At 35.6% G+C, this 13,980-nt stretch overlaps 2 protein-coding genes and 1 long non-coding RNA gene across 3 annotated transcripts; 1 reads left to right on the forward strand and 2 right to left on the reverse strand.

The window, feature by feature from the left end:
• Nucleotides 1-395: 395 nt before the first annotated feature.
• LOC108458639 (uncharacterized) lies at nucleotides 396-1,076 on the reverse strand. Its single transcript, XM_017758044.1, has 2 exons — nucleotides 845-1,076; nucleotides 396-751 (listed from the first exon to the last, which is right to left on the reverse strand). Exons 1-2 carry the CDS (start codon nucleotides 1,074-1,076, stop codon nucleotides 396-398), a joined length of 588 nt encoding a protein of 195 aa, XP_017613533.1.
• A 5,485-nt stretch (nucleotides 1,077-6,561) lies between these two features.
• On the reverse strand, nucleotides 6,562-7,008 carry LOC108458640 (uncharacterized). The gene has a single exon (XM_017758045.1). The coding sequence runs from the start codon at nucleotides 7,006-7,008 to the stop codon at nucleotides 6,562-6,564; it is 447 nt and encodes a 148-aa protein (XP_017613534.1).
• Nucleotides 7,009-11,270: 4,262 nt separating this feature from the next.
• LOC108459347 (uncharacterized) lies at nucleotides 11,271-12,583 on the forward strand. The gene is made up of 2 exons (XR_001867345.2): nucleotides 11,271-11,733; nucleotides 12,192-12,583. It is a non-coding gene; the product is annotated as an uncharacterized LOC108459347 (long non-coding RNA).
• The last annotated feature ends 1,397 nt before the right edge of the window (nucleotides 12,584-13,980 follow it).

Consider the following 13,980-nt stretch of genomic DNA (forward strand, 5'->3'; position numbering starts at 1 on the left):
CACATGGAAAATGGCCATGGGGAAGTCATAACATGCAAGGGCGAGGGAGGTACATGAATCTTATCACCATAAATTTGACATTTATGACATTTCTTAGCATAATTGATGCAGTCCCCTTCCATGGTAGACCAATAATATCCAAACCGCATAATTTTTCTGGCCATTGTGAACCCATTGGCGTGTGTTCCACAAACCCCTTCGTGCACTTCCTCTAAAATTTTCTTGGACTCCACGGCATCTATGCATCTCAAAAGTACCTGATCTTTCCTTCTTTTTTACATAATCTCTCCATTTAATACATAATTGCAAGCGAGCCTTCTCAATGTTCTTTTGTCATTCTCCGTGGCTTGATCTGGATACTCACGATTTCTCACATACCGCAATATATCCTGATACTAAGGATGATCATCTCTTTCTTCTTCCTCTATATTATAACAATAAGACGGGGCCTCATAAATACTCATCTGAATAGGCTTCACATCCTCTTGTCGGCTTACTTTGATCATGGAAGCCAAAGTAGTCAAAGCATCTGCCATCTGATTTTCTTCGCGCGGGAGATAATTGAAAGTAATATTATTAAACTCCTCAACTAACCTCAACACCAGCCTTCTATAATTGATTAGCTTAGAATCTCTTGTTTCCCATTCACCTCGAAGTTGATAAATTACCAATGCAGAATCTCCATATACTTCTAATGATTTGATCCTGCGTTCTATAGCTGCTCTGAGCCCCATGATACATGCTTCATATTCTGCCATATTATTTGTACAATCAAAATCCAATTTACATGTGAATGGATAATGATCTCCATTTAGGGATACCAGAACTGCCCCAACTCCATTACCCATAGCATTTGAGGCTCCGTCAAAACTCAATTTCCAACAGTGACCTTTTGTATTGTCTTCTTCAGCAGCTGCTACATACACTATCTCTTCATTGAGGAAGTCAAAATTCAAGGGCTCATAATTTTCTAAAGCTCGGCTGGCCAGAAAATCTGCTATTGCACTCCCATTTACAGCTTTTTGACTCATGTAAATTATGTCAAATTCAGAAAGCAAAATTTTCCACCTAGCCATTCTTCCGTTCAAGGTATTTGATTCCATCATATACTTTAAAGGATCCAATTTTGAGATTAGCCAGGTTGTATAATACAACATATATTGCCTCAATCTTCATGCTGTCCAAACCAAAGCGCAACACAATTTTTCAATTGGTGAATATCTCAACTCACACTCAGTGAATTTCTTACTAAGGTAATATATCTCCTTTTCCTTTCTTCCTGATTCGTCATGTTGACCAAGCACACATCCCATTGAATTACCAAACACGGTCAAATACAATATCAACGGCCTGCCTGAACTTGGGGGTGATAACACTGGAGGACTTGACAAATATTCTTTAACTTTATCAAAAGCCTTTTGACATTCATCATCCCATTCACCTGGATTATGCTTTTTAAGAAGATGGAATATAGGGTCACACTTCTCCGTTAATTGAGAAATAAACCGCGCAATGTAATTTAATCTTCCAAGGACACCCTGAACTTCTTTTTGAGTACGTGATGAAGACAACTCCTGTATAGCCCAGACCTTGTCTGAATCAATCTCAATTCCCCTCTCACTGACCACAAAGCCCAATAGCTTTCTGGATCTAGCCCCAAAAGTACACTTTGTTGGATTAAGCTTTAACTGAAATTTCCTCAATCTCATGAACAACTGGATATGCTCCTTTTCAGTTCGAGATTTGGCTATCATATCATCAACATACACTTCGATTTCTTTGTGTATCATATCATGAAATAAAGTTACCATGGCTCTTTGATACGTTGCTCCAGCATTCTTCAATCCAAATGGCATCACCTTGTAACAAAACGTGCCCCACAAGGTTATAAAAGTAGTATTTCCCATGTCTTCAGGAAAACAACGAGTAATCAGCTGTATTATCCACTAGTGTATCAATGTGAGGCAAAGGGAAGTTGTCCTTTGGGCTCGCTTTATTTAGATCTCTATAATCCACACACATTCGCACCTTGCCGTCTTTCTTGGGAACTGACACCACATTAGCTACCCATTCTGAGTACTTGGTCACCTGAAAGAAACCCGCATCAAACTACTTTTTAACTTCTTCCTTGATCTTTAAAACAACATCTGGCCTCATTCGTCGAAGCTTCTGCTGTACTAGCTTGCAATCTTCTCTTATTGGAAGGCAATGTACTGCAATATCAGGACTTAAACCAGGTATATCCTGGTATGACCATGCAAAAACATCTTTGAATTCCTGAAGTAACTCAACAAGATCTCGCTTTGTCTCTTCAGCTATGCATGTTCCAATTTTTACAACTTTCCCCTTCTCCAAAGTCACCATGTCTACGGTTTCTTTGTGAGGCAAAATTTGCTTTTCCTCTTATTCTACCATCCTTAATAAATCTGGAGATAAATCACAGTCTCTGTTATCTTTAAAGTCCTGAGATCCCTTTAAACACATGTCTCACTCAAATAGTGATTCTGAGTCAGTAACAGCATCGCTCATGACATTGATATCTAGGGACCTATTAAAGGTACAAAAATATACAAAGAATGAATGAATTTGGTAATTATTACTTTGTATGATATGTTTATGAATTGAAGAAAGAATTAAGATAATTATAGATAGAAAGAATAACACAATTGCTTGTGAAAAGAATAACATTTACTCAAAATGATAGCAAAAAATGTACTTCATTGAAATAATGATGTTTGAACATGAGCCTATTTCACAAAGAAATATTTATTGTTTCTAGGCTTAAAACAACAAGTTTGTTTCGAACATTACTCTGAGTAAGCTCTAAAAATTACAGGAAGATCTTCTGCAGTCTAATTGTTTAGAACACTCCTAGGCTCATATGGACGAATATTTAACGAAATCCCCTCTTCAATTGTCTCTTCAAATATGGCATTAATGTACACATCTCCCAATGCTTCTTCCATGCTTTCTTTCTCCAACATCCCCTATTCAGGATAAATAATGCCACCTGATACAAACGACTTGGAGATATGAGGAATTATCATGGGCTCTCACTTGATTTTCCCACCATTCACTCGTGCTCTTCTTCTTTCTTGTCTTCTTTCTAGCTCCTTTTTCCTTTGCCTTTCATCTGGCTTGAACCCCAAACCAAAGCGATCCTATTTGTCTTTCAACATTGGCACTGCAATTCTTCCTTGAAGGCATTTTCCAAGCCCCTTTCCTGGCATAGCTCATCGGCCTACCATCAACTGCAAACCCATCATCGTAGTTTTGGACATTTTTGGCTCCAGAATTCTACTCCCCTCAGTAATGAATGTTGCATTCACAAACTCCAAAGACCGGAAAGAACACTCAATAGCTTCCTCATCTGTTTCTACATATGGCGCATCACTGCTTATGGCCGCAATAATATCTTCTTCAGCGTTTATCATTACCAACCGCCCTTCTGATACCAGCTTCAGCTTTTGATGTAACGATGAAGGTACTGCCCCTGCCGAATGTATCCAAGGCCTTCCCAACAGGCAATTGTAAGAGGGCTTAATATCTATTACTAGAAAATCTACCTCATACGTATTTGGTCCAATCAACAAGGGTACCTCAATTCTCCCCATGACTCTCCTCTCTGTGCCATCAAATGCTCATACTATGTTCTGACATCCTTTCATATGAGAACTATCCACAGGTAACTTGTTCAGTATGGACAAAGGTAACACATTCAATGCTGAACCATTATCTACCAATACCTCTGGCAGCGTATACCCTTTACACCTGGTAGTTATATGCAAAGCTTTGGTAGATCACATCCCTCCTGGCAGAATCTCGTCATCATTGAAAACGATAAAGTTGTCTGCACTTATGTTGTTAACCAACCGATCCAGCTTACTGATAGAAATATCGTTGGTTACATATGTCTCATTTAGCACCTTCATCAATGCACTCCGATGCACCTCTGAACTCAGGAGTACAGCCAATATAGATATGTGGGCCGGCTGTTTACGCAACTGTTCCACTACACTATACTCGCTATGTTTCAGAAATTTTAAGAATTCTTTAGCTTCTTCTTCTTTCACTGGTTCGTTAACAGGTACATCAAGTTCGACTGCTTTTCCTTTCTTTTACTCAACCAGCATCTCTCTTTCTTTTACCATTTCTGTTCGGGTATCATATCACCTTCCACTGCGTGTATGAGACCCTATATTTTGATCCTCCTTTGACGGGCTAGCTGAATTCTCCTTTCCCAGAATAGTCACATTACATTCATAGTTCCAAGAGACATGCTTATTATCCTTGTAAGAAAAAACTACGGGCTTCTGAATTATAATCTTTGGCGCCATTTGAAATCCTACTTCATTCTTAGGACACGAGATAATAACCACAGGATAATTGACTTTTGGACTTGATGTGGACTCTGACGCACATATATATTCCTCCTTATTGATCTCCTCATAAAACTCCATTTCCTTGCTGTCCATTAGGCTCTAAATTATAGCTCTGAATTCTTCATATTCCTGAATTCTGTGTCCTTCTTCATGCTGGAACTCACAATAATTCTCTATCCCATTATCATCTCCTTCTATTTTTGAAATAACCAATCCTCTTATTGCCATCTCCTTTCAAACTCGTCTCAAAGGAGTTTTTACTTCCGAAACATCCCTCTTGGTCCTTTTTCCAAATCCTCCATCTATCACATTTATCCCTCCATCCGTATGATTAGGCAGTGGATTTTCAATACTGGGTGCATTATCGAATTTTACAATGCCCATCTGGATAAACCTCTCAACCAATTTCTTGAAAGTGGTGCAATTTTCTATCGAATGACCCACAATTCCTGCGTGATACTCACATTGGGCATTAGCATCGTACCATTTAGGGAACGGAGGCTGTATTGGCTTCAAGTAAAAAGGTGCCACTATATGTGCATCGAACAAACTTGGATATAATTCTTTGTACGTCATAGGAATTGGTGTAAATTGAATCTTCTCATTATTCTGCCTGGTCCCTGACTCTTGCTGTGATGAACCCTGACCAGCAGTTGTTGCTTTTGGTTGACTCACAGTAATAGACTTCGAATATCCCATGTTCACATTATTCACCTCATTCTCTTTCTTCTATGACATAGACCTTTTAGCACTTTCTCCCGCGTCTATCCTTCCATTTTTTATGGCATTTTCAATCATTTCTCCCGTCATGACCACATCCGCGAAGCTTCTCATGGCACTTCTTAGCATATGCGTTATAAACGGGGCCTTTAAAGTATTAATGAAGAGCATTGTGGTTTCTTTTTCCAAAAGCGGTGGCTGAACCTGAATAGCCATTTCCCTCCACCTCTATGCATACTGCTTAAAACTTTCATTCAGCTTCTTCTCCATATTCTGCAGAGTAATTCTATCGGGAATTATATCTGTCACATGACTGTATTGCTTTATGAATGCCTATGCTAAGTCTCTCCATGAACTAATTCTGTTTCGATTCAATTGATTGTACCATTTAGCAGCTACTCCCACCAAGCTATCTTGGAAGCAATGAATCAACAATTGATCATTATGAACATACCCTGTCATCCTTCTGCAAAACATAATGATATGAGCTTTAGGACAACTTGTTCCATTATATTTCCCAAATTTTGGCATCCTGAACTTGTATGGCAGTACTAAGTTTGGGACCAAACTCAGATCCTTTGCATCAATCCCAAGGTGTCTATCACCACCCTCCATTGTTCTGACCTTTTCCTCCAGCCATTTGCACCGTTCTTCTAACTGCCTTTGCGATTATGCCTTTGCTCTTTCCTCTTTTGCAACTTCATCCAAATCAAGGACTATTGGATTCTGTGAGTTATTACCAGGATTATAACCTGAACCAGCTTGAAAATTTATTAGAACCAAAACCCCGGCTTGAAACTGCTGAGGCCTGATTGTAACAGATGACTTCTCCAAATTAATTTCTGGTTGTGTCTGCATATGAACAGGAGTGAAGCCAGGAGGATATTGGGGGTCTTCATTACTTTCTCACATATTATCTATTGGACCTTTTCCCTTATCCATTCTTCCCATCAGCAATTGGGACAACTGACTCATCATCTCTCTTTGGGTTTTCATCATCTGTTCTTTCATCTCTTGCTGCATCTTATCAAGCCGTTCTTGCATCTGTAACTGCATTTGCTCTTGTATATCCTTTTGTATTTGTTCTAAATTTTCCAATCTTTTGTCCATTGACTTAGTCTTTTTCCTCGTACCGTAGGGATGCGTATTTGGTGTATTTTAGTTGGTTTCCAAATTACTGAAATAATTTTTAATTAATTAGAATCTTATTATGATCTTTAATGCATATGATGTAATGTAATGCAAATGCATGAATGCAAAGGAGGCATCAATTCTGATTCAATTCCTTTTAGAAAATTTCACTAGAAAGTAAAACTCTTTACATAAAACTGAGTTACAAATACGACTTCGCCCTAACACTCAGGGTCTTAATTTCCCTAAACAATGAAGCTAGTTTATGTCCCCTGTCTGACTCCAGCTCGTACTTCACACTTAATATGTCTGCCTGTACTGCCAAGGACTACAAGTAGTCAGCTACTTCTCGTATTTGCGTTACAGCTTCTCCCATGATGTAGTCCCTGTTTCTCACCTGGTCTTGAGAATGATGAAGTTGATTCTTCCATTGCTCCTCGTTTGCCTCCAAGAACTCAATCCTCATTTCACAACTCTGCAAGGCCGTCTCTAACTCTTCTATTTTCCCTTTCATCTCCTTGATCTTACTTAAGCTTGCTTTCAACTCTGTCACAGAATTACGATTTCGGTATAAACTCAGAGATCTCTCAAGTTCCGCCACTCTGGCTCTTAATTCATCTTTTTCATTCTTACTCTCTGACAAACTTCTTTCTAAGGCTTCATTCCGAGCTTGAACCTCCTGAAATTTCTTTTCCCATTGATCTGCCTTAGCCCTTTCTTCTCGAACCTCCTGGCGCCACTGTTTCAAAGTCTTTTCTAGCCCAGCGGTCCTCATTGATAAGCGCAGCTTCTTATAATTTATTTTCAAACTTTCCAAATCTTCCTCAAATTTACCCGTCCTTTTTTATAGCTTCTCTGCCTCTGATTTTTGAATCTCTACTTTTAACTTCAAGTGCATCTTTTCTTCTTCCAACTGCTCAATCTTCTTCTCGAACTCAGAACTCTTCTTTTCAAAATCCTGCTTTATAATTTCCAACTCCGACGGGACATTTTGTAACTGTTCCTCAGTTGGCCGAGCGCTTTCTAAACTTGGTCTAGGAATATTGTCATTGACCCTTTTCCTAAACCATCCATTATATCCAGGTGTTACCATAGAACCCACAGTCATCCTTTTCATCCAGTGCATTTGTCTCCAAGCATCAGACAATTCTCGAACCTTCTTCCTATAGTGGTCTCCTTTATATGGAAGTTCACACTGAGCCAACTCGTGCGTCGTAGGTATGAACTACCTCGACTTATACTGCCTTAATGCAAGTAAAGGAGTATATCCAGTAGCTCCCCATATTCCTAATAATGGCATCCAATTATAGTCCCCACATTGATACAAGATTTCATCAGGAACCATCCAGAAAGCCCTCCACTCTACATCATCTTCCTTGAGATTTTGGAGAATTTCCATCCATTTCTCTTCCGAAATATCTTCTCTCATTTACATCGCTATCTCTTCTTTTAATGGGGAGTAACCTTCAGAGAAAACCCGGTACGATACCTTATCTACTTTCCAAAAATGCCCGTGAAACCATACCATTAACAACTATGCACAGCCAATAAATCGACCTTCCCCTGCCTTCCGGCACATGCTCAAAGACCTAAACGTATTGGCCAATATTGCAGGTACTGGTGTGACTCCTTTCCCGAGACGATCAAACAAATCAGTGACTGCCTCATCAATATGTCTTAAAACCCTAGGAAAAATCACCAATCCATAGATGCTTAAGGCAAAAATTTCACCCTTTTCTTCTCATTTGGGTGCATCAAAATCAAATCTCTCAAATTTTCCCAAGGAATACACTTACTATCCCCCTTTTGTTGAATTTGAGCAGTGACCCAAGACTCACTCATCCCCGAAATATTCACCAGCCTCTTCGAAAAAGTTTGACTATTAGTAAGCTTAACATAAATTTTCCTAGCTTGAGCCTTTGGACTCCTCAACAAAGTAGTGTATTCTTCTAAGGTAGGAACCAAGTCTACTTCTCCAAATGTGAAACAATTATAAGCAGCATTCCAAAATTGAGCCACACCTCAGAACAAACGCTTATCCACCTTAACATCGAGCAAGTACGGTATATCACCATAACTCTGGTAGAACAACTATTTAGTGCCCTCATCCCAACGAGTCCATATATCCTTCAACTCCTGCAGGTCATTCTGTGTTACATTGATGCGGGCAAAGTTCTGCAACTCTGATGTATATCCTTCTATCAGGCTATCCCCTTTCTCGGTTTGCAACTTCTCTGACCATGCACAGATGGCCGCATTATCCTCAACTTTACTAAGAAATTCATTCTCCATGTTAAACTTTCTAACTTAGCAATCGAATACGAACCAACACCTCCTTTAGTATGCAATGTCATGCAAAACACAACCAAAACAAAGCACAAGTTAGTACCAAATATGCGCAATAAAATACAAGTATAACAACAAAGATAACTATAACACACCAATGGGTAATGACTAAAGTTCGACATGGCTCTACCTAAGGATAGTTCTTAAGGTTCACTATATGAAGCTCGGTTCTAGAGTAAAAGGTACCCGAACCAGCAGATTCCTTAATCCTCACCCATTATAGGCTCATATAGATTGAGTTCGGTTCAGGGGAATACATTTCCCTATGACCATGCGGAGATGAAAATCTCACGGAATCATAGGTACAGATGTATCCCGAAAGCAATCCACTAGCCCATACGGAGGTGAAAACCTCACGAAAGCATAGTTTCTTACTCCCACTTAATAGGTATAACCACAACGGTCATGCAATGTAATGCCATATTTATTAAACAAATCTAGAAACAAAACAATTATGCAAACAAATGCAATTAAAAGAATCTTGATCTTCAAAACAAATTCTCAATTCTCTGACAAAAGGACAACAAATAACCAATTTTATGGCCTGACTCTCTTTGCTCACTCCTCAGTGGAGTCGCCAAGTTGTCGAAACCTTTTTTTTTATTTTGAAAACAATGGGATCGACTTTTGAAAACCAAAATGTGGAGTCGCCACCAACCTCTTGATTTAGGTGTGATTGGACCACCTATTAAAACGTTTTATTTAATGGGAAATAAATTTGGTTTAGGAGAAATAAAGAAAACGGGTTCGGGAGTAGATTACGCATGAGGAAGGGTTAACACCCTCATTACGCCCAAAAACTGGTACCAAATTAATTTGATGCTGTCCTTAGATCAAAAGTTTTTTTTAAAATATTTTTCGAAGTATATAAAAATGTTTTAATAACTCAAATTAGCTATCAAAAATTTCTCATTCCGAAGATATGCGGTTTCATACCCAGTACGGTTGGATACGATCTCTTATACCTTTAAGATACGATCGATTTTTGAATTTTTTAAAAACTTATACATTAAAAGTATAAAAGGTTATCTAAATATTTGGTTCATCAGAAAAGTCATACCCAGTACGATTGAGTACAATTTTTCCGAATTCCCCAAATATTAGATATTGCCTTATTTCAAAAACTTTAAATAATTGAAATTTCGAAATTTGCTTAAAAAACATGTTTATTCATTTTAAAATTGATGAAATATTTAATGCATTATAAAAAATAATAAATATGAAATAATATACTCAAAATATAATAAACCTTGCTTAATATGTGTAACAATCATTCTAGGTATAATGTACCAAAAAAATTCTTTAAACATGGATAATAAATAATAGAAACTAATATACGTGGTCATAACACAAAATAAAATGATGTACAAAAATATGTATGAAACAAAACGAAGAATTAATGGTCATATAATATATATAAGTTGACACATTTGCATAAAACTTGGGATATATGTTTATTGAAATAGTTATTATAAATTTCAAAGTTCAAATCAAATTATGCACAAAATATTTAAAACTCAAATTTATTTAAAATTAATAATTCACAAGATAATTTAAATAATGTATTAAATATGAAGGAATAACATACAAAGTAAGTTTATGAAACCTTTATATACAAATAAACATTGAGTATAATTACTGATAAAAAAATAATGTATAAAAAATGAAGTAAATATATAAGTTGTATAAGTAACAATATATATATATGAAAAAACATAAAGATAATATGAAATACAATAAATTATATGATTTGAAAGGGTTCTTAAAAATATTATACACATAAATGATTTAAAATATATATATATATAGAAAAATATTTACATAAAGTTATATGAAGATAATAACATATACCATAGTAAAATAATTTAAAATATGACATATACATGTGAAAAATGTTAGAAATAATTATATGTCAAAATATCCTTTGATTAAAATATGAATTATAAGGTTAACTTAATTTTATTATAAATTATATACATAATAAAAAATACAATTAATTACAAGTTTATTAAAATCTATATATATAAAGATATCAAAGCTTTAATAATAGGTGCAAACTAAATATAAATACAAAATATATTTATTAATAATAATTTAAATAATACAAAATATGTGAGATTTTCCTTTTGAATAAGAAATATATGTGAATAAATCTAAAAGAAATTATATGTATAAAAATACCAATGTTTAAAAATGTATTTAAATTATATATACCAATAATTTTTGTATATGTAAAGTTAAATTTTAACTAATGTATATAACATGTGATTTCATTTTAAAAACAAATACATATATATCATGTGGACCAAAAAATAGTTAAATAAATGTATAATAATTAATTGTTAATAATATTCATGGAATAAAACCAATTATTATGAGGTATATACATGTATAATAACACATAGAACATTACAAAAATAATGTACAGCAATGTGAAAATTCAATTACCACAAATTACAACAAATAAATAACCAATAAAAAATGAAACAATTAATATGAACATTGCAAATAATATAAATGAAAAATAAATAAAATAAATAAATATTTACATATTAATAAAGTAACTCAAAATATATAAATAAATAAATCAAATCCAAAACTATAACCGAAATTTAATAAATTATAAAAATCAAAGTAGAAATAAAAAGAATACTTTATAACGAAAATATGTCTCAAATAATAAAAGGATCCATGTTTAATATGCGTGAATTCACAGGGATTAATATTGCAATTATTCCCGATCCTGAAACACTGCATGGAGACATGGATTAAAATGCAAAGCCATCTAAATTTTTGGAATCAATTAAAAAAGAACATAAAACAAATCAGACGCAAAAGGGAGCGGATCAGAACGCAGCGCAAAGAAAAGGGACCTGCTGCATAAATAATCCTTTTGAGGCGCAAAGGCGCAAATCCGGGGCTCCAGGCGGGTAAGCGCGCGGACCTTTCCCCTCCTGTGCGACACCGTTTCGCTTTTAATGTTAAAACCCTATTTCCATTCTTTCCTTCTCAAAGCAGATGCAAAAAAAAAACAAAACCCTTGCTCTGTGTGGGTTCATTTCATCACGCAGCCATGAACATCCATCAGTTTGATGGCCAGTGGTGCGGATAAGGTCCAGATCTAGCCAACAAGGGTTGCGTTTCCAAAAATCAGGTAACCTCACTCCTTTTTTTTTACAAAAAAAATGTGAATCTTATACTGTTTTTTTTTTAAAACAAAATGAAATAAATTTCACATATATTCAAACAAAACTTTAATCTCACTCGACCCTCGCCCACATCTATGTATATCTGAGATGTTTGGGGCTTTTCATCGGCGTCGATTTAGATTTCTCCCTTTTATTATTCGTGCTAAATCTGCGAATCAATCAAAGAAAATATAGAAAGGAAAAAAAAAATCTGGAATTCACCTTTCGAATTTTTGAGCTAGATTTTGAATATCTAATGTGCATGCGTATATTGAGTGTAATGTGTGTGTGTAAAATTTCTGGAGTACAAAATGAGGCCTTTTTATAGCCGAAATTACAGAAAAATAGCGAAAAAATAGTATATTTTCTTGCTGTCATCTGCCCATTTCTGTTATTCCATTTCTTCTCGTGTGTTCTCTTGCAGGAACGGCCGTACGGAGGAGCGACCTTGGTGACGTGGAGACTAAACGTCCAAAATTTTTACGAGAGGCTGACCTTCTGGTGCCATTCTGGCTTACTCCAGAAGCTTCTAGCATTCTCAGGATGCTGAGACAAATTTTTTTGGGTATATTGGGCCTCTGTTTTTGGGCTAGATTTAGGACGTGAGTTAATTTTTATTGGGCTTTGGAAATTTAGAATTTGGGTCAAACATTATGTAATTAGGGCTAAAGAATTTTGGGGTATTTGGTTAGAAAATGGGTTTATTGGAATTGGGTTTTAATTTTATGTAAAGGGTTTTGGGTTATTTGTTTAATTGGGTTAGGTGTTTGTAAATGGACTTTTTGGACTATTTATTTTGGTTTATTTATTTGCAAATAGGCTCGGGCAAAATTGGTTAACTATAATAATAATAATAATAATCATAATAATAATATTAATATTAACGAATAATGCGTAATAAGATGGAAATGTAAACATTATGAAAGTAAAATAAGGGCAAAGAAATAATAAATAAAATAATAAAATGAAAAGTTGAAATTAAATAAATAAAGGATTCAATTGGAATTAAAATAAAATTAAGGGCATAAATTATAAAAATAAGTAAATAGACTAACGAAGGCTAGAATGTAACACACTAAAAAAGGTTAGGGATTGAATAGAAAAATATTCCTAAACAAAGGACTAAGGTGCAACACGCTAAGAAAAATAAGGGTTGGAAGGGAAAATATCTCAGACTTCCTTATGTGCATCGTTTGAAGGGACCAAAATAAAGGAAATTGAAATTAAACGGGATAAATTTAAAAAGACAAATAGAAATAGGAATGTATTGAAAAAGGTGTAAAAAGCGGAAGGACCAGAATGGTAATTAGACCTTCATCGCGAAAACACGCGAATCCTAAAATCTCGGGTCTGGCGATGATGTTATTTTTAAAACGAAACCGTTTTGGCGCCTAAAGCTTTGGCGCAAAACGACGTCGTACAGGATCTTATATAAATAAAAAAAATAGAACAAAAAAACATTTCAATAGCATTTTTAAAAAAAATTATCCTTTCTCACTTTTTCTCTATGGGTATAATCTAGAATCCGACCATGGAGGCCGTCAGCAGCCCGTCATGGCCACAGGTCATCAGCGACGGTGGCAAGCAAGAATAAGAAAGCTCCTTTTAGCCCTTTTTGGCCTGAATTTGAAAAAAACCAAAAAAAAAAAAAGAAATCTTTGACCCTTCACCTAGCCATTTTCGATGTCGGAGAAGGTCTTTGATGACAGAGTAGACGAAGCGATTTAGGTGAGAAACATTTTTTACTTTTATTTTATTTTTTAAATAAAACAAAAATAAAAAAGGAATCACCTTTGTTAATGTTTTTCATCTTTTGATTATTTTCTCTTTTTGTGTGTGTGTATATTTCTCTGTAACCAATTAAAACTAGGGTATTGACCCTTATAGCCATGAGTTACACTGTTTGTTATTGTTCTTTTGTATTTCCTCTATTGTTTCGTGCTATCTATGCTACTGTTCTTGCCACTGTTTTGTTTTTGTCTTTTTTCTTTCTCTTTTCTTGTAGGTGACGAAGTCAACAGAGAGGAGAGGCAGGCCCTTCACTCTTTTGGTGAAATGGAGGCCAAGACATGTCAGTCTCGGGACAAAGAGCTTCGGGCAGTGAGCACTCAAAAATGGGAGTGAGGCGCTTCTGTAAAATAATTTGGGCCACTGGGCCTTTTGTTTTTGGTTTGGGCCATTTGGGCCTCCTTTTTTTTGTAATTGGACAATTA

This window comes from Gossypium arboreum, chromosome 12 (genome assembly GCF_025698485.1).
Source record: "Gossypium arboreum isolate Shixiya-1 chromosome 12, ASM2569848v2, whole genome shotgun sequence".
Classification (NCBI taxonomy): Eukaryota; Viridiplantae; Streptophyta; class Magnoliopsida; order Malvales; family Malvaceae; genus Gossypium; species Gossypium arboreum.